The following is a 21,839-nucleotide window of genomic DNA, read 5'->3' as shown; positions in this document are numbered from 1 at the left end:
GGTTGCAAGGCACACACATCTCTTAATTCAGTTAACTTGCAGGCTGTGTGTAGCTGATCCTCTTCTCTGGGTAATCAGATACGTCAATCTCTCACAAGCTTCTTCTCCGAAGACTATAGCTGATTAAGAGAATTTATTAAAATACTTCTCTCTCCTTGAAATAATTTTGGTACTCGTAAAATACTTTTCAGTTCCATCACTTTATATTTTCAACTTTCACAGATAATAACTTCTGCAAGCTAACTTATTCCTTACGCGTTAGACTCATTTACACATATTCAAATAGCATACATGTGTCTTGCTTAATTCATAGCCAAGACATGATAAAATTTAAAAGTCTCTAGTCTCAAGCGAGTCCAATACATGGATGTGCATAGCACTCTATCTTCAACTGTTCAATAGTCTTTTTTACAATCACCACAGACACTAACACATCAAAGAATATGACATAATTATTCGTTTAGTTCTCACATCTTCTGTGGTGCTGGTGGCAAACACTTGTCGTCATCAGTGCGTCGCCCCTCTTGCAGTCTTCTAACAAGGAAACTTCCGACCTGCACCTAGAAACAGGTGGGTCGGTAGAAACGTTCTCACTCTCCTGCACTTGTACCTAAAATATTGGGTGTTCAAGATGGTTGAAGGCCGAGTGTTTCTAGAATTTACACCGAAATTCTTGAGGCACTACACATCCCTCCCCTTAGCTCGAACATGTGATATTTTATACATATTCATTATGTACAATAATATTACACAAGATGATAATTCTTTATCTTTTAACAGTAACTCTCTTTTTTACTAATAACCATGCATATTTTACCACAATTACTTCCCGTACTATTTTTCCTAAGAATGTGCTTATTCATTACTTGTTGTAATCTGGAGGAACTCTGGGTAGAATAAAGTGTTCCCTTCTTCTGATGCTTGTAAACCTAAAATGTAAAAATGCTAGTGCTGCATAGAATTCAAACTTACCAGACTCATCCCTTTAAATGTGTGACTTCTGTCATGATACTATCCTTTTCCCTTTAGGAACAGTACATTTATCTTACATGGGTTGATCCTAGGAGTACCCTTTCTCCTTCTGTTTTGGTAGGTACACCCCTTTCTTATTCATATCCTCCTTTGGTACAGGCCAATCCCCTTCTTGGTGCCCTTGTTCACGCAGTATAGGTCAGCATTTCATAGGTCTGCCTATCCGTACTTTTTCTCTTCCAATAAATGTTGAGTACACCCTCCGTATCCTTCTTGAGTAGGCCTCCAGGTTCATTGCCTTAGCACACATCTTTATGAATACTATTCTTAAATATTCTCTGGTAAAATTACAACTCTAATTTACACCTTAACTCCACTTTCCAATACTCCATCTAATACCCTAGAGTCCTCTTTACTCCTCACTTCTACCATATAAACAGATATCATGCCCACACATAGTAGATGCTATGTCTACCGGTACTTACCAACTCCCAGTAGATACTATGCCTTTTCTCAAAGGACTAGCACGGCACATTTAAATATATATTTGAGAGAGACAAAAAATAATGATGCAGAACCGTCACATATCAACAATGTAATATGTGCACCGACTCAGGTGTACATGACAAAAAATAACGATGCAGAACCATCACATATCAGCAATGTAATATGTGCATCAACTCAGATGTACATATATCTTTATTCCCCAAATCCCTTGGTGGTTCTGACATCACTTCAGGTCTCTAATTCGTAATCCTCCTGTTTGTGTTTAAGTGTATCTTTGTGTGTATGTAGATTTATGTTTGTGTATCCTGATTCTTTGGCCTACTTATATGAAATGAGTTGAACCTTATTGGAACCCATAGAAAACAAGAAAGACATCAGCGATAGAAGTATATGCACATGGAAAGGGGGAAAGATAGACTGGTACTCAAATGAGAAGTAAGAAAGGAAAAAGTAGAACTGGTTGCTAAGATTGAAGAAGAGAAAGAAGATAGCCCCAAAGACATGAAAACTCCACCCCCTTCCCCAGGATCCCTACTTCGCTGATACGTGAGTGAGAAGCCAAAGAGGTATGATGTTAAACGTCTCCTACAGAACGGACATTCTCACCTTCACCTTTGAAGCCCCCAAAGAAAAATCTTAGGAACAGCTATGGAACGGCAAATGATGAAGAATCAGCTACACTTGTCTGTGAGGCTTGTCTGAAAGATGGGGTGTGTGATTAGTGTTAGTCATGCTGTACTTACACTACTCACTCCTTCCAAAAGTGTTACAAACCCTCCCTTTTACATTACATCTCACAAAAGGTATAAAATTATTCTATAAAAATAGAAAATTATACACTATGATAATATAGCTGGTTAGTCATTCGGTTTATACTATATATCGTACACTCATAAAGTACTTCATTCAGTTTATGATGTCTAGGTATCACTTTGTTTCAATAGCACCATCATATTATACTTTCCACTACTACAACATTCTATTCATTTCACTTCATGTCTAGAGATCACTATTCATCTGTGAGTCTCTTAAATTTGTCTCAATCTTGTAGTCATATCTGGTTTCCTATGTACTAAAATTGGCGATTTCAATGCAAAAGTTGGCACCAAGAAGCAAGGCGACAAAGTGGTGGGCAACTATGGGATTGACGACCGAAACGATAGTCCAGTTCGCTGAGTATACCAGTATGTCCATCATGAATACGTTATTTAAAAAGCACCCTGACCGAAAATGGACTTGGAGGAGCCCAAATTTCAGTGTCAAAAATGAGATAGACTTTATTCTGTCAAATGTTCCGCAGATTGTAAAAGACGTATCAGTGCTAAATCAGTTCAACACTGGCAGTGATCACCATCTTGTGAGAGCAAGGGTCGAACTCAATGTAAGAAATGAAAGGAGTAAACTTATGAAAGGGAAGAGAAGGGTAATCAACCTCAAAAACCTGGAAGAACATTCCTCGAAATTCCAAGAAGTCCTCCAAGGCAAGTTCCACGTAACTAAAGATTGTGATTTGGCGGGAATGATTGTTTCAAGTGCACAAGAAGTCGGTGGCGTATGCCAAAAAAATAAACAACCAAAGAAATTCAGCGCCAAAACTGAAACCCTTTTACAACAGAGGAGAGAAATGAAAATCCAAACCGATCGTGACATGGTTGCGTATTCCGAACTATGTAAGGCAGTGCGAAGAGAAATGAAAACTGACATACAGAAATTCACTGAAGACACCTTACGAGCAAGCTTGGAGAACAAGACAAGTTTAAAGTCAGCCAAACGCAAATTCACAATCGGTAAAAAGCAGATTATCACACTCGATGGAAATGACAGTCGAATCACTGAAAAGGAGGCGGTTTTGAAGTTCATCAGAGACTTTTATAGCAATTTGTATAGCAATCCAGGGGAAAAATTTGAGTGTATCTAATTTAAATGATATACCTAGTGTTCCAGATATACTCCCATCGGAAGTCAAGTGTGCTCTAGATAGCATGAAGAAGGGAACAGTGCTGGGTGATGATGAGCTCAGCATTGACATTCTCAAACTGGCAGGAGAGGTAACAATAAATCACTTGGCAAAAGTATTTACTTCCTGCCTGCACTATGCTTCAATCCCACTATCGTGGAACAAGGCTAAGATTATTCTGATACACAAGAAAGGAAGTATTCACTATATTAAAAACTACCGTCCTATCAGCTTGCTCTCAATTTTGTACAAAATTTTCACAAAGATCTTGCTAAACTGAATTAGTTCCACCCTAGACTCAGCCCAACCTATAGAACAAGCTGGATTCCGAAGCAATTTTAGCACTATTGACCACATTCTGACTGTTAGTGAAGTGATAAGCAGAGCGAATGAATACCAACTGCCTCTCTGCATTGCCTTTGTTGACTTTGAAAAGGCATTTGACTCCGTTAGCCGTGTAGCTGTCCTCCAAGCTTTGAGTGAGCAAGGAGTGGGAGCAGCATACACTGAAGTGCTCAGGAAAATCTATGAGAATTCTTCAGCTTATGTTAACATCGGCGAATCAACTCAAGAATTCCGCATCATGAGGGGTGTCAAGCAAGGCGATCCCATCTCCACAAAACTGTTCTCTGCTGTATTGGAAATGGCTATGTCAAAGCTGAGCTGGGAAGGTAAGGGAATTAGAATTAATGGAAGAAGGCTTACCAACTTGAGATTTGCTGATGATATTGCCTTACTGGCCAAAGACTTCGCAGAGCTCCAAAACTTAGTTACAGATCTTGCATCGGAATGTCAGCTGGTTGGCTTGAACATGAACCTTTCCAAAACCAAAGTAATATCCAACAAATGGGTCCCAGCTGGAGATGTGAAAGTCAAGGACAGTCTACTAGAAGAGGTCAGTGAATATGTCTACCTTGGCCAGATTATAAATATGAAGGGAGACATAAGGCCAGAAATCTATCGACGCATCAAGCTTGGCTGGCAAGCATTTGGGAAGAATTCAAAAGTATTCAGATCAAAAATGCCAGTAAATCTGAAGAAAGCAGTATTTGATCAATGCATTCTTCCTGTGATGACATATGGCTGCGAGACATGGACACTGAACTCATTCACAAAAGGGAAACTTAGGACAGCACAGAGAGCCATGGAGAGATCAATGCTGGGCTATACAAGAAAGGACAGGAAAAGGGCAGATGACATCTAGTCTGTGACGAAGGTTAATGACATCTTAGAGAGAGTAGGTTCCTTGAAATGGCAGTGGGCTGGCCACATTGCAAGAAGAAAAAAACAACAGATGGACGAAGCTAGTACTGGAGTGGAGTCCAAGAGAGCACCGGAGGCCTAGAGGAAGACCACCAGACAGATGGGACAAAGACATCAAGAAGATCGCTGGTAACACCTGGCAGAGAACTGCCCAAGACCGTCCCACTTGGAGAAGACTTCTGAAAGCCTACCTGAATCCACAACTCGAAGAGGCCACATCATCTAATGATTGAATTGGCTGATGATGATGATGATGATGATGATGATGATGTACTAAAATTATAGGATAGTTTAAGAATTCAAGAATAGATTACAGAATAGTTGAAGAATTGAAGGGAATTCAGTGCAGGAAAAATAGTACAGAAGAAACACCGAAAACAACTAGGGATCCGACAGTCGTCACTTTGCCCATTAACACAGAAAGTTAACGTCCCTGGGAGACAGATGTGACTCCAACTGGATACCATGTATCTGATATTAACCTCACTTGAGCAAGTGCAGACCAGTACTTTTCGTCAAATTTTGTGTGAAAGTCTCCCCACAATAAAACAATCACCACATTCCTCAGTAACACAACATTAGGCAAAGTTATTCTATGTTCTAATCTGTCCTGGACAAGTTTGAATTCTTTGCACAAGTAGTCTATAACCTTGTTGGTATCATTAGGGTTGGAAAAAGCAATAGTCTCAACATTTCCAGAGATTATATGCTCAGGCATTTCTCGATCTATATTTAGCTCGATTGGTTTCACCAGACTACTTACATTTATAATGTCAAAGTTGACTATTTTTTCTTTGAAATTTTGTTCTACATTATTTACTCGTGAAGTGACAGCTTGTGTAGTAACAGCTCATATACTAATACCTGAAATTTTTAATTGAATAATTGATGTTACATCCTTAGGTTGATCTGTCTTCTCTTTCAAAGTATTCATTTCCTGTCTTACAGAATTAAATTTAATATTACATACATTTTTACAAAACTTCAGTTTTTCACTAAATCCAGATTCTACATTATTATTATTATTATATTTGATGTCACATTCAGTCTCTAAAGTAACTATGCCTTCACATTGATTACTAGATTCTTTGCTTTGTAGCATCTGTTTTGATGGGCAACAAACCTATATTTGTAATTTGAATATTTAAAGTTTCATTCTGTCTCTGGCTAAAATCAATGAGCAGTTGAGTTACGAGAGTATTCAAAGAACTAGTGAGATCGCTCTTTATATCTAACTTCAGATTTTCTACCTTATCATTTAAAGAGTCAAATTCAGTCTTTAATAAAACTATATTTGCTGCTTTCACTCTGAGCATCTAATTTACTATTTAATTGAACAATGGAAAATCCAGGATGGAATGTAATGATACCAGAGAAGGAAAGTTGCTACTCACCATATAGCGGAGATGCTGAATCACGATAGACATGACAAAAAAGATTCACACAATTACAGCTTTCGGCAATTAAGGCTTTTGTGAGCAGTAGGCACACATACACACACGTGCACACACACTCATGCAAATGCAACTTGCACACACATCTGCAGTCTCAGAGAACTGAAACCATGCTCAGTTTCAGTTCTCTGAGACTGCAGATGTGTGTGCAAGTTGCGTTTGCGTGAGTGTGTGTATGTGTACCTACTGCTGACAAAGAACTTAATAGCTGAAAGCTATAATTGTGTGAATCTTTTTGTTGTGTCTATTGCGACTCTGCATTTCCCCTATATGGTGAGTAGCAACTTTCCTTCTCTGGGATTGTTACTATTAAATTGGGTATTCACTAAATCTAACTTAAGACTTAAATTCACTTTCAGTTCATCTCTGAATGGAGCATTATGAGCATTTGACTCTGTTCTCTGGTCATCCAACTTAACATCTAATCTAGATGTACTAAACCTATTTCTCTCCTTAGAGCTTCATTCTGAGAATTTAATTTTTTGCTTAAATTCACAATTTGACCATTTACAGCTGCTGAATCTGCTCGCTGGGTTTTAATTAAATTCACTAATTCAGACAAGTCTGGCATTTCCCTGGTCACTCTAATTGCTGTGACTGGTTCTGCTAATTGTTGTTCTTGATCCATATTTTTATTGATCTTAGACCTAGTAATCATCTAAAGAAATTCACCCCTGAGTATAACAACTATAATAACTGTATATCCTTCACCTGTACCCTCAACTTTTACCAAATAATTATTGGTTTTCGCTCACTCAGTGTACAGTTCTAATGGCGTTGGTGAGGGAATATGTAATCAGCACCAGTGGACAGCACTGGCGCCGTCAGCATCAGACGTTGATTTCAGCGGTGGTGATCGGACACAGAGTCTGCACCGGTTAACAGCCGCTGGTTCAGTCAGCTTTGATGGCTGGTTACTGGTCGGCGTCGGCGCAATGTGTGTGAAGACACTCAATCTTCTTAGTCAAAAAGTCGAGGTCTTCTTTCCAGTTTTCTCAACTATTACTTTCTCATGTTTTTTACTGTGTTGCACTCACAACTTTCTTCCATTTGTTTATCGGACTCAATATGATTACCGGAAACAATTCTCATATCTCGTTAGGCCTGGTTGCCATGACAATGCCTAATATCTTCTTTCCGTTTCTGTTTTTAAATCCCTGTTTTCTTCAGGTCCTGTACTTAGGTCGCCATGTTCTAATGCTTTTGGATGCAGAAAATAATATCTTCTCATTTCTGTAATCTATTGATCACATACATGAACTTGAGTGTCAGCGTACTTGTTGATTAACGATTGTCTCATTCGTATCTTGAGCTTTAGAAATAATTATGTACACTGAGACATAAGAGTTGGTTTAAAAACCATATGAAAATATGAACATCAGCCTTGACTTCTCTGAGTCCAAGACATCAATGTGCATAGCACTCTATCTTCAACTGTTCAATAGTCTTTTTACAATCACCACAAACACTAACACATCAAAAAATATGACATAATTATTCGTTGAGTTCTCCTCACATATTCTGTGGCACTGATAGCAAACACTTCTCATCATCAGTGACTCACCCCTCTTACAGTCTTCTAACAACAAACTTCCGACCTGCATCTAGAAACAGGTCGATCGGTTGAAACGTTCTCACTCTCCTGCACTCGTACCTAAAATATTGGGTGTTCAAAATGGTTGAAGGCCGATTGTTTCTAGAATTTACACTGAAATTCTTGAGGCACTACAAGTGGGATATTCAAAGGTAATATGATCTTCAAACTAATTTTACATCCAAATGGTACATTTCTGGACATTCATCTCTCATCAATACTTTATCTACTAAGTCACCTCTACAACATCTAAAAGCCCATAACAGCAACTGTTAAACACCCAGCATATAAGAAAAATGTTATATTATCAGTTGAATTAAGGAAGAAACATAAAGTAACTAACTAATTTCATGCTGATATAATTTTTTTTAATAGTCACCACGCTGATATTTATGTAGTTGGCCTAACTAACCAGTGCACTGCCACTTTATATTAATATGGGAGTTACATGTTAAAGTATTTATGGATGAATTTTTTCGTACCTGAGAGGTAAGTGCTGCTGCCAGTTGAGATGCAGTAGCCTGGCTCAGGCCTCTTGAAAGGACTCTTAGGAGCCTGTTACCTTCCATTGGATGACCTTCTGCCAACACTTGTGCCAATGCCCATATGTAATTACGTGCAAGTCTCAGTGTTTCAATTTTGGACAATTTTTGTTGCTGCTGGGATGCTGGAGAAAGAGGTGAAGTGGGACTTTGCAGTGGGATGCATCTGTGAAATGAAAGGTCAATTTAGATATCAATAAATATAAAACTCATAGGTCAAAAAATATTGTGCTCATTCATCTTTTGAGTCCTGTCCTGCAGTTTGAACTGAAGAGTTTGTTAATACATTTTATCAAATATTGTGCATATTGTGCATAAATATTCAGACTAAAACAATAACAACAGAATAAATTACTCTCAATTTGGAAGTTAGCATTAAGCTTGTTTAGTAAAGACATCCAAGTAGATTGAAATAAAACCAGCACCACCACCAACATCATCATCATCTTGAACAGTTTCCAGGCCCAGGCAGGATCTGTGAGTAGGCATTAGGAGTGATTTAAAATGCAATGACTATATAAAATTAATCGTCGGTAAAGCAGATGCCAGACTGAGATTCATTGGAAGAATCCTAAGGAAATGCAATCCAAAAACAAAGGAAGTAGGTTACAGGTTCGCTCACTGCTTGAATACTGCTCACCAGTGTGGGATCCATACCAGATAGGGTTGATAGAAGAGATAGAGAAGATCCAATGGAGAGCAGCGTGCTTCGTTACAGGATCATATAGTAATCACAATAGTGTTACGGAGATGATAGATAAACTCCAGTGGAAAACCCTGCAAGAGAGACACTCAGTAGCTTGGTATGGGCTTTTGTTGAAGTTTCGAGAACATACCTTCACCGAGGAGTCAAGCAGTATATTACTCCCTCCTATGTATATGTTGCGAAGAGACCATGAGGATAAAATCAGAGAGATTAGAGACCACACAGAGGCATACTGACAATCTTTCTTTCCACGAACAATACGAAACTGGAATGGAAGGGAGACCTGATAGAGGTACTCAAAGTACTCTCTGCCACGCACCATCAGGTGGCTTGCAGAGTATGGATGTAGATGTAGATGTAGATGTAGATGTAGATGATGGAACATAATCTTCACCATCTAGTACTGTTTTTCCATCATCTTTCCATGTTCTCTCTGGTCCTGTCCTTGCCTCTTTTTTCAACACATTCCTCCACACCTTCCAGACATCTATCCCTTAATCTTCCTCGGGGTCATTTCCTTTTCATCTCCATTTCATGTATCTTCTTGTAAATCCTCTTGTTTTCTATTCTCTTTATGTTCCCATACAATCTTAGCCTTGACTTTTCTGTCCTGCTCTACTAGGATTCCTCTTTCATCATTTCCCTTATCCTTTCATTTTGTATTTTCTCTCTCCTTGTTTCTAGTATCGTACTTCCGAGAACTTCATTTCACATGCTTACGTCTCTTTTCTCCATTACCCGTGTTTCAGATTCAAAGGTCAGTAATAGGGTGTAGTAACTTCTACATATTACTTCTTTGCTTTTTAGTAGGCTGTCTTTGTTCCAAACCGGGCTCCTATCACTTCACGAGGATGCTTCTGGATGGTTGCAATTTTCCTCTATCACACATCCCAAGTACTTGACACTTTCCATCTTCTTCAACTGTTCACCTCTAGTTCTTATTCCACTAGATGGTCTATCTTTCTTTCTAGTTGGATCCTTACCAGATAGGACTGATGGAGTACATTGAAAAAGTTCAAAGAAAGGCAGCATGTTTTGTATTCTCATGAAATACAGGAGAGAGTGTCACAGAAATGATACAGGATTTACGCTGGAAATCATTAAAAGAAAGGCGTTTTTCATTGTGATGGAATCTTCTCACAAAATTCCAATCACCAACTGTCACCTCCGAATGTGAAAATATTTTGTTGACACTGACCTACATAGGGAGGAACGATCACCATGATAAAATAAGGGAAATGAGAGCTCTTACAGAAAGATATAGGTGCTCATTCTTTCCGTGCGCTATATGAGATTGGAATAATAGAGAATTGTGAAGGTGGTTCAATGAACCCTCTGCCAGGCACTTGAATGTGATTTGCAGAGTATCCATGTAGATGTAGATGTAGTTGTAACCGTGTTCTCACTTTTGTTTACATTAAATTTCATTCCATAGAAATAGGGGATGTCCCAAGATGAATGGTCAATACTCAGGGATATGGCAGGAACATTTATTTAAAGCAAAAAACTTCACATGGACATATTTCATTCCATAGAAATAGGGGATGTCCCAGGATGAATGGTCAATATTCAGGGATATGGCAGGAACATTTATTTAAAGCAAAAAACTTCATATGGACATATGCCCTATTCTAAATGGTTTCCAAGACAGAACACATTTAGTATCCTTTTGGTTTTGGGCTTGTGGCACACACATATGTGTCTTACCCAGCCAACCTCCTTTGACACTTCATTCTAAACTCAACCTGCCTCATTGCTTTCAATCTCTTTGCTCAGGATGTCTTTCTGCCATTAAATTAGCCCACTGAATGCATAGTGTCCAAGAAGTGTGAAGTACTGCAAGGGTTAAGAGAGTAGCTGAGAGAAGCATTGATTAACTCTGTTTGTACGCATGCTGGCTAAAATGCCATACAGCTAGACCAATGAAGAATATGCAGATGTGATGTATGCTTACAGCTTTTACAATGCTAGTGCTTTTGCTGCTGTCAAAAAATACTATCAGCACCTTCCAACATGTTGAATTCCTGATCATAGAGTGTTTACCACAGTTTTCAACATATTTTATGAAACAGGTTTTCCAAGTTTTCAGTTTTCTTCTGAATGTAGTTCAACAACCTGTGCAGTGACAGCAACACATTGTTCTATTACCAGCACATGGAAACTTTCTGAACATATTAGTGTCCCGTGCACAGTGTATAACAACCATTACGTGTGGAGAACATGTACCCATTTCACATACAGCATGTCATAGTGAAGGGAGATGAAAATTTAATAGTCATGGGTGACTGGAATTCGGCAGTAGGAAAAGGGAGAGAAGGAAACGTAGTAGGTGAATATGGATTGGGGGTAGGAAATGAAAGAGGAAGCCACCTGGTAGAATTTTGCACAGAGCACAACTTAATCATAGCTAACACTTGGTTCAAGAATCATAAAAGAAGGCTGTATACATGCAAGAAGCCTGGAGATACTGACGGGTTTCAGATAGATTATATAATGGTAATACAGAGATTTAGGAACCAGGTTTTAAATTTTAAGACATTTCCAGGGGCAGATGTGGACTCTCACCACAATCTATTGGTTATGAACTGTAAATTAAAACTGAAGAAACTGCAAAAAGGTGGGAATTTAAGGAGATGGCACCTGGATAAACTGACTAAACCAGAGTTTGTACAGAGTTTCAGGGAGAGCATAAGGGAACAGTTGACAGGAATGGGGGAAAGAAATACAGTAGAAGAAGAATGGGTAGCTTTGAGGGATGAAGTTGTGAAGGCAGCAGAGAACCAAGTACAGTAGAGCGTTGATTACCCAAAGTAACCGGGAGACATGGGTGTTCAGAAAACTGGTTTGTTCGGATAATTGAACTGTACATGTTTATTTGCCAAAAAGAAGTACTGTACAGTAAATTTATTCATAAAAACAGGCATATCTTTTAGTATTACAAAGTAACATACAAAGGCAACCTCAGTAGGAATATATAGTATGTGGCACAGTTTATTAAACAGGAATGCCATGTCTTGACTTTTAACCAGCCCGTGGTTGCTTTAAAGTTCGAAGGACCTCCAAGTTTTTTGTTGAACTGCATTGCCTTCTCACACAGAATGGGACCTGAGATAGGTTCTCCTTCCAATCTCTTTTGTGTAAACCACTTGTAAACAGCATCATCTAGATCTGTGTTAGTGGCGAGCTTCATAGTTTTACGGCTTGTTGATCCATCAGTAGAATCAAGCATAGCTATAGAATTTGCTATGCTCGCCTTTTGTTTTTTTATATCCATAACTGTCAACTTCCCCACCTTGTACTCATTGGATAAAGTGGTTGCAGAGTCACCTTCTTCTAACCTTTTAATAATCTTGTACTTGTCGCTCATAGAAAGGACAACACGTTTACGTTTAAGCATTTTGTATCGTCAAGTTCACTTCTTCACACAGCAGCACCCAAGTGGTCATAACAGAGAACAGAAGGTGACTGTTTGCACCACGAGAAGCTCTTCTTGGGGGCACGCAATCCTTCAAACTGCGCGGAGCAACAACATGCCTCAACTCTAAGCTGGCACAGTTGTTGCTGTGAACAGCTTTGATACTGCCGCTACTTCTACTGCCAGTGCCAAGCCAACAGAAGTGTGCTCATTGTTGAAACACAGCGACTGGCAGCTTGGCCGGTTAGCAGCGCCTTGTGAAGGCCCCATTAGAAGCAATGTTCCGCCAGCATTGGCCCAGTGCGGCGACTACTGTGGGAAACTTGGTTTGGGAGTGAGGGGGATGATGTACAGTAGGGTGGGAGAGTAACAGGTGCGAGCGAGTACACAGTTCAGTTAAGCGGTCGTTCGGCTGACCAACGTTCGGATAATCGACACTCTACTGTAGGTAAAAAGACGAGGGCAAGTAGAAATCTTTGGGTAACAGAAGAAATATTGAATTTAATTGATGAAAGGAGAAAATATAAAAATGCAGTAAATGAAGCAGGCAAAAAGGAATACAAACATCTCAAAAATGAGATCGACAGGAAGTGCAAAATGGCTAAGCAGGCATGGCTAGAGGACAAATGTAAGGATGTAGAGGCTTATCTCACAAGGGGTAAGATAGATACTGCCTACAGGAAAGTTAAAGAGACCTTTGGAGAAAAGAGAACCACTTGTATCAATATCAAGAGCTCAGATGGAAATCCAGTTCTAAGCAAAGAAGGGAAAGCAGAAATGTGGAAGGAGTATATAGAGGGTCTATACAAGGGTGATGTGCTAGAGGGCAACGTTATAGAAAGGGAAGAGGATGTAGATGAAGATGAAATGGGAGATACGATACTGCGTGAAGAGTTTGACAGAGCACTGAAAGACCTGAGTTGAAACAAGGCCCCGGGAGTAGACAACATTCCATTAGAACTACTGACGGCCTTGGGAGAGCCAGTCCTGACAAAACTCTACCATCTGGTGAGCAAGATGTATGAGACAGGTGAAATACCCTCAGACTTCAAGAAGAATATAATAATTAAAATTCCAAAGAAAGCAGGTGTTGACAGATGTGAAAATTACCGAACAATCAGTTTAATGAGTCACAGATGCAAAATACTAACGCGAATTCCTTACAGACGAATGGAAAAACTAGTAGAAGCCGACCTCGGGGAAGATCAGTTTGGATTCCATAGAAACATTGGAACACGTGAGGCCATACTGACCCTACAACTTATCTTAGAAGCTAGATTAAGGAAAGGCAAACCTACATTTCTAGCATTTGTAGACTTAGAGAAAGCTTTTGACAATGTTGACTGGAATACTTTCTTTCAAATTCTGAGGTGGCAGGGGTAATATACAGGGAGCGAAAGGCTATTTACAATTTGTACAGAAACCAGATGGCAGTAATAGGAGTTGAGGGGCATGAAAGGGAAGCAGTGGTTGGGACGGGAGTGAGACAGGGTTGTAGCCTCTCCCCGCTGTTATTCAATCTGTATACTGAGCAAGCAGTGAAGGAAAGAAAAGAAAAATTCGGAGTAGGTATTAAAATCTATGGAGAAGAAATAAAAACTTTGAGGTTCACCAAGGACAGTGTAATTCTGTCAGAGACAGCAAAGGACTTGGAAGAGCAGGTTGAACGGAATGGACAGTGTCTTGAAAGGAGGATATAAGATGAACATCAACAAAAGCAAAACGAGGATAATGGAATGTAGTCAAATTAAGTCAGGTGATGCTGAGGGAATTAGATTAGAAAATGAGACACTTAAAGTAGTAAAGGAGTTTTGCTATTTGGGGAGCAAAATAACTGATGATGGTCAAACAGAGAGGATATAAAATGTAGACTGGCAATGGCAAGGAAAGCGTTTCTGAAGAAGAGAAAGTTGTTAACATTGAGTATAGATTTAAGTGTCAGGAAGTCATTTCTGAAAGTATTTGTATGGAGTATAGCCATGTATGGAAGTGAAACATGGACGATAAATCGTTTGGACAAGAAGAGAATAGAAGCTATCAAAATGTGGTGCTACAGAAGAATACTGAAGATTAGATGGGTAGATCACATAACTAATGAGGAGGTATTGGAGAGAATTGAGGAGAAGAAAAGTTTGTGGCACAGCTTGACTGGAAGAAGGGATCGGTTGGTAGAACATGTTCTGAGGCATCAAGGGAACACCAATTTAGTATTGGAGGGCAGCGTGGATGGTAAAAATTGTAGAGGGAGACCAAGGGGTGAATACACTAAGCAGATTCAGAGGGATGTAGGTTGCAGTAGATACTGGGAGATGAAGCAGCTTGCACAGGATAGAGACACAAGAATCTCTACTAACCTTTGTCCATCATCATTTGCATGTTATCTTTTGAACTGAGATTGCAACAGCCTTTGTTTCCTCAGCATTTTCTAAATTTTATTTCTCCTCCATCCTTGGTCCACATACTAGGCATGTACTTGTCTGAGCATTATTTAGAATTTGCTTAAATTTTTTTCGTAATTCCTCTGTGTCCATCACATTGGAACTAAATGATGTCAGTCCATTGTCTAAGTGAGATGCTAACAACTGCTTATCTGTGCTTTCTGACGACAACACTCACCTAGCCTTCTTGATTGATTTATTAACTTATGTAACCATAGTCACTATGATGACAACCGGATCAATTCGTGACTCTATACTGATGTGTGAGCTCAACATACCAGTCTTGGCCAGCAAATTCAAGCTTATTTCTGAGTTATTAGTCTTTCCATGTCTGCATGATGCTGATTCTTCAACTGTTGTGCAATTAATGAATAACTCCAGTTGATTATTATTATTATTATTATTATTATTATTATTATTATTATTATTATTTTAACATTATGTTGCACAGAAGCAACATCAAATGAACTTGAAAAAAGTTCTAAAAAAAGCAACTGGAGTGGCTATTCATTAATCATTTCTGAATGTTCACCCACCAAGGTTCACCATAATGTGTGCCATATGTTCATGGTTTCTGCTGAGTGTGAACACTTCTGCCAGTAGGTAAAACAGCCATGGTAGAAAGGGTCACTCTGTGTAACTGCCATAGCTTGCCGTCAGTGATCAAGGGCAACATGTTCTTCAATTCCACTGTCATCAACCTATACCTTTCAGTTTTATACTGCCCTGGTCATTGTCAGACATCCATAGGGTGTAATTCTGGCCACATATTATCTTGATGAATATTGGCTCTCTCCCTATTGTTGTGGACAATCCTGGGTGCATTACTGTCACTGATTGCCATAGAAGACATCATACAGGCTGCTCCTTCAGCTTAATCCACATCACCTCAAACATTGCTGCTGTACATTAATTAGGAGGCTCTCTAGAAATTCAGATCTGGTGGAGAGCCCACACTTGACAAAAATAGCTGGATCATGTTTTACTTGTAAAATAAGAACGTTTTTCTCAAAAGAACAGAAAGTAACTGGGCTGCCACATTCCTAATTCTGCATAATTTTCTTTGCAACCACAGCATAATAAATACATTATACATGTTTTGGCCTTTGAAAAAACAAAGTGTATACAAGTTGATCTAAAAGAAAGTAAGATATGGTTATTATGATTTATTCATTATGTAATATATATTCTTTCTCAAAATTATAGGAATGAGAGAGAATTGTTGGTTAAGTTCAACCATAAAAAGCATGAAATGATCACCTGCGTAGACGATCAAGTGCAGCATTGAGTCCATGCATACGATGCCTCTCTCGAGCATTAGCTTTGTTCCTCCGAGCTCGAACACGTTGTGCCCGTCCATCTGCCCGGCGATCAGTCTCAGACATAGTTAATCATCTGTCACATATTTTTTGCTTAGTCACATTAAAATATTATGCAGATTGTTAAGCTCATTTAAATACAGCACTCCTGAGCCATATATCCTAATCCAGACACACACACACACACACACACACACACACACACACACACACACACATACACGCACACTGGATGACAGTCATTGAACTGTATGAAAAAAACATAAATTAGGTACAAACTATGGCATGCACACACTTTATTCAACTTGTAAATCTCACTACAGGATGACAGTTATTGAACTGTGTGAAAAAACATAAATTAGTTACAAACGATGGCATGCACACACTTTATCCAACTTGTAAATATCACTACAGATATTTAGGTTATGACATGTTCGATGTGCCTGCCATCATTGGCATTGATGTGGCACAGATGAATAGCAAAATTCTGAATGACCAGCTGAAGTGTCAAAACAACAGTGCTGTCAATGACCTTCTGAAAGACTGTTTTCAGCTCAGAAATGGTTTTGGGGTTATTGTTGCACACCTTTTCTTTAATATAGCCCCACAGAAACAAGTCACATATGTTCAGATCCGGAGAATATGGCAGCCAATAAAGGCCCATGCCAGTGGTCTCTGGGTGCCCAGAGCCAGAATGTGGTCCCCAAAGTGCTCCCCCAGGACATCAAACACTCTCCTGCTTTGATGGGGTCAAGCTCCATCTTTCATGAACCACATCTTGTCGAAATCAGGTCAATTTGGATAACGGGGATGAAATCATCTTCCAAAACCTTCATGTACTGTTCAGTAGTCACCATGCCATCAAGGAATATTGCACCGATTATTCTGTCACTTGCACACCACACAATCACCCATTGAGGATGAAGAGACTTCTTGATCCAAATGCGTCAATTTTGCTTATTGACAAATTCATCCAAATGAAAGTGAACCAAACCCTAGAGTGCTTACTAATTCCCATCATGTCCCATGGCCAGCCGTGCAGCTTGAACATCCTAATGCAAACTGTTCAGAAGTTATGATGATTTTATTTCATGTAGATCAATAATTATCAACCTGCATATCTGTCTGTGTGTGTGTGTGTGTGTGTGTGTGTGTGTGTGTTTTCCACATCTCACATCTCCTCCTAATCCAGTGAGCTGATTTCAACCAAACTTGGTACACATATCCCTTACCATCAGGCAACAATTGCTGTGCTGGTACGAACTACCCAGCTATCATAGTTCACAATGTATGACCTCATAAATAATGAGTTACATTAAATACTACCACATCATGCATGATGTTTAAAATTATTACTTCTGTGATACTAACAATATCTGCAAAACTTTTTGCAGACAATGCCCACATATGTTGCTAAATACACCTCCAAAATTATATCATAGTACCACACATAGCTCAGGAGATATGATGCCATGAACACTGGGATTGAAAAACTGCATGGTGTTTTAATACATTTATTCTTCACTACAAAGACACTTCTATGAGGGTTGACTGAAAAGTAATGCCTCCAACTTCGTAATTTGGCAGCATTGGTATGTGGCAGGTACTGACTTGTTCCATAGCCTCTTCTCTACAGCTCCAGTTGGAGGGAAGTCTTAGCATTGAACTGTTGCATTGTTACAGTGTAAAGTATGGAACCCTGTGCAGATGGCCAGTCAATGTGATTTAAGCAATGTACAGTCATTGAATTCTTGACAGCAGAAGGTGTCACCCCAAAGGAGATTCACCAGAGTATGAAAGCAGTTTATGGTGATTGTGTTGATGTGAGTACTGTGCATCATTGGGCAAGTAAGTTTAAAGATATTGAGGTGGGAACATCTGACCTGTGTGACAAACAAAGAGTTGGACGTCCTGTGACAGCAACTACTGAGTTTCACAAACAAAATGTTGACAGATTGATTCAGGATGATCGTTGTATCACTCAGAGAGAAACTGCAAGCACAATCAGCATTTCTCAAGAACGTGTGGGTCACATTATTGCTTTGCTTGGTTATCAGAAGATCTGTGCACAATGGGTATCCCGGATGCTGACTCCTGAAATGGAAGCACACAGACTTGAAATTTGCAAAGAACTCCTCTCGTGTTATGAAAATGAAGGTGACATCTTCCTCCATTCAATTGTGACAGGAGACAAAACATGGTTACACCATTATGACCCAGAGATGAAATGTTAGGCTATGGAATACGGACACAAAGTCTCGCCCCAGAAAAAGAAATTCAAGACACAGCCCTCAGCTGGAAAAATCATGGCTATAGTGTTCTGGGACACAGATGGTGTTATCCATCTTGATTTCCTTGATTGTGGAACAACAATAAATTCAGAGTGTTACATCACAATGCTGCAAATTCTGGAACAATAACTAACATGGGGCCTGTAGCATGACAATGCCAAACCAAACACTTCACGTGCCAGCACAGCAGAACTTCATAGACTGCATCTCATCACTGTACGGCATCCTCCATACATTATAGATTTAGCACTGTCTGACTTCCATCTGTTCCCAATAACAAAATGTGACCTGTGCGGACATCACTAAGCTTCTGATGAAGACGTTGAGAGAACTGTGAGGCTGTGGTTGTGGCAACAGAGTGTCGACTTCTTCTGTGATGGCTTCAGAAAACTTGTTCATCATTGGCAGAAATATATCCAATTGGCTGGTGATTATGTGGAAAAGTGAATATTGGAAATTAAAGATCACATTCTAAGGATTATTTCTGCATTTGATTTATTAAAATATTCCCATCCAAACCCAATTGATGAAGCTGGAGGCATTACTTTTCATTCAACCTCATAATAACCAGTCACCTTAAGGAAGTCCCTGACACTTGGCAGCACTTTTGACAGCTTTCAACATAGAAGCTCAAATGGTTGTGGATGGAAACAATAGCTGTCTATAGAGCTATGTAGAGGCATTGCCACAGAGATATCTACAAAACTGTGTTGTAGACATGTGAATCAGCATGCCCAGCATACAGAAATACTATGTTTCTTTAATTTGGATAGTGTACTAATACATTTGTGCATTATTCACATTTCTCTGTATGATTGTTTCACAATTTCAAAGATGTTGTAATGAATGCATGAAAATAGATTTTTTTTCAGTATTACACTACAAACACAATGCATTTTTTGTTTTCATTTCTAATAGAAATCTGGCAAAATGAGTACCCTGGCATTGATTAGATTAGATTAGATTAGATTTACTTTCATTCCAATTGATCCTTAGTGAGGAGGTCCTCCAGGATGTAGAACATGTCAGAAAAACAATACATGACAAATATTGACAACTCAAACAAATAAGCTAATGTACCATTCCACAGATCCCAAGTAGAATGATCATCATTTTTTAATGAACACTATATGAAAGGATCATTTTACAAATACTGATGCACTGAATTTAAAATAAAAAAGTTTTTTATTAAGTCACATTTATGAGATAATAAACATGTAATACAACTACTATAATACTTATTTACAATGAACACATTACTGCACTGAAATGGTGCAGAAGTTAGATAGTACTTACACACACACACACACTTATTTGCAATGAACACATTGCTGCACTGAAATTGTGCAGAAGATATATATATATATATATATATATATATAGAGAGAGAGAGAGAGAGAGAGAGAGAGAGAGGGAGGGGAGGGGGGGGGGGGGGAAACATTCCACGTGGGAAAAATATATCTAAAAACAAAGATGACGTGACTTACCTAAAGAAAGCACTGGCAGGTTGATAGACACACAAACAAACACAAACATACACACAAAATTCAAGCTTTCACAACCAACGGTTGCTTCGTCAGGAAAGAGGGAAGGAGAGTGAAAGACGAAAGGATGTGGGTTTTAAGGGAGAGGGTAAGGAGTCATTCCAATCCCGGGAGCGGAAAGACTTACCTTAGGGGGAAAAAAGGACAGGTATACACTTGCACACACACACATATCCATCCACAGATGCGTGGATGGACATGTGCGTGCATGTGCCCCACTCCACCAAGAGTGTCTTTCCGCCGTCCACCTAACCTTCGTAACCTATTAGTTCATCCCTATGAAATCCCCAAACCACCTTCCCTACCCTCTGTCTCCTACCCTTGTAACCGCCTCCGGTGTAAAACCTGTCCCATGCACCCCCCCCCCCCCCCCCCCACCACCACCTACTCCAGTCCTGTAACCCGGAAGGTGTACACGATCAAAGGCAGAGCCACGTGTGAAAGCACCCATGTGATTTACCAACTGAACTGCCTACACTGTGGCGCATTCTATGTGGGAATGACCAGCAACAAACTGTCCATTCACATGAATGGACACAGGCAGACAGTGTTTGTTGGTAATGAGGATCACCCTTTGGCTAAACATGCCTTGGTGCACGGCCAGCACATCTTGACACAGTGTTACACCATCCGGGTTATCTGGATACTTCCCACTAACACCAACCTATCCGAACTCCGGAGATGGGAACTTGCCCTTCAATATATCCTCTCTTCCCGTTATCCACCAGGCCTCAATCTCCGCTAATTTCAAGTTGCCGCCACTCATACCTCACCTGTCATTCAACAACATCTTTGCCTCTGCACTTCTGCCTCGACTGACATCTCTGCCCAAAATCTTTGCCTTTGAATATGTCTGCTTGTGTCTGTATATGTGTGGATGGATATGTGTGTGTGTGTGTGTGTGTGTGTGTATGTGTGTGTGTGTGTGTGTGTGTGTGTGCGAGTGTGTACCCGTCCTTTTTTCCCCCTGGGGTGAGTCTTTCCACTCCCGGGATTGGGGTGACTCCTTGCCCTCTCCCTTGGGGCCCACATCCTTTCGTCTTTCCCTCTCCTTCCCTCTTTCCTGGCGGGGCGGCCGTTGGTTGTGGGGGCTTGGGTTTTGTGTGTGTGTTTGTGTGTCTATCGACCTGCCAGCGCTTTCTTTTGGTAAGTCACATCATCTTTGTTTTTGTATATATATATATATATATATATATATATATATATATATATATATATATATATAAAAAGAAAGATGATGAAACTTACCAAACAAAAGCGCTGGCAGGTCGATAGACACCCACGTGGAATGTTTCCCTCTATTATATTCATATATATATATATATATATATATATATATATATATATATATATATATATATATAAAAAGAAAGATGATGAAACTTACCAAACAAAAGCGCTGGCAGGTCGATAGACACACAAACAAACACAAACATACACACAAAATTCTAGCTTTCGCAACCAATGGTTGCCTCGTCAGGAAAGAGGGAAGGAGAAGGAAAGACAAAAGGATATGGGTTTTAAGGGAGAGGGTAAGGAGTCATTCCAAACCCGGGAGCGGAAAGACTTACCTTAGGGGGAAAAAAGGACAGGTATACACTCGCACACACACACATATCCATCCACACATACACAGACACAAGCAGACATATATATAAAAACAAAGATGTTGTGACTTACCAAATGAAAGTGCTGGCAGATCGACAGACACACAAACAAACACAAACATACACACAAAATTCAAGCTTTCACAACAAACTGTTGCCTCATCAGGAAATAGGGAAGGACAGGGAAAGACGAAAGGATGTGGGTTTTAAGGGAGAGGGTAAGGAGTCAT

At 39.6% G+C, this 21,839-nt stretch overlaps 1 protein-coding gene across 1 annotated transcript in view; it reads right to left on the bottom strand.

The window, feature by feature from the left end:
- Positions 1-16,233, bottom strand: part of LOC124606596 (neurogenic differentiation factor 4-like) — a 33,686-nt gene extending 17,453 nt beyond the window's left edge. Inside the window, exons 1-2 of the mRNA XM_047138580.1 lie at positions 16,109-16,233; positions 8,230-8,455 (exon numbers count right to left, since the gene is read on the bottom strand). Of these exons, the coding sequence (XP_046994536.1) occupies positions 8,230-8,455; positions 16,109-16,233 (351 nt within the window). The remainder of the gene's footprint in view (positions 1-8,229; positions 8,456-16,108) is intronic.
- Positions 16,234-21,839: the final 5,606 nt, after the last annotated feature.

This window comes from Schistocerca americana, chromosome 3 (genome assembly GCF_021461395.2).
Source record: "Schistocerca americana isolate TAMUIC-IGC-003095 chromosome 3, iqSchAmer2.1, whole genome shotgun sequence".
Classification (NCBI taxonomy): domain Eukaryota; kingdom Metazoa; phylum Arthropoda; class Insecta; order Orthoptera; family Acrididae; genus Schistocerca; species Schistocerca americana.
Note: the sequence above shows the minus strand (reverse complement) of the source record. Positions and strands in the feature narration are given on the sequence as shown.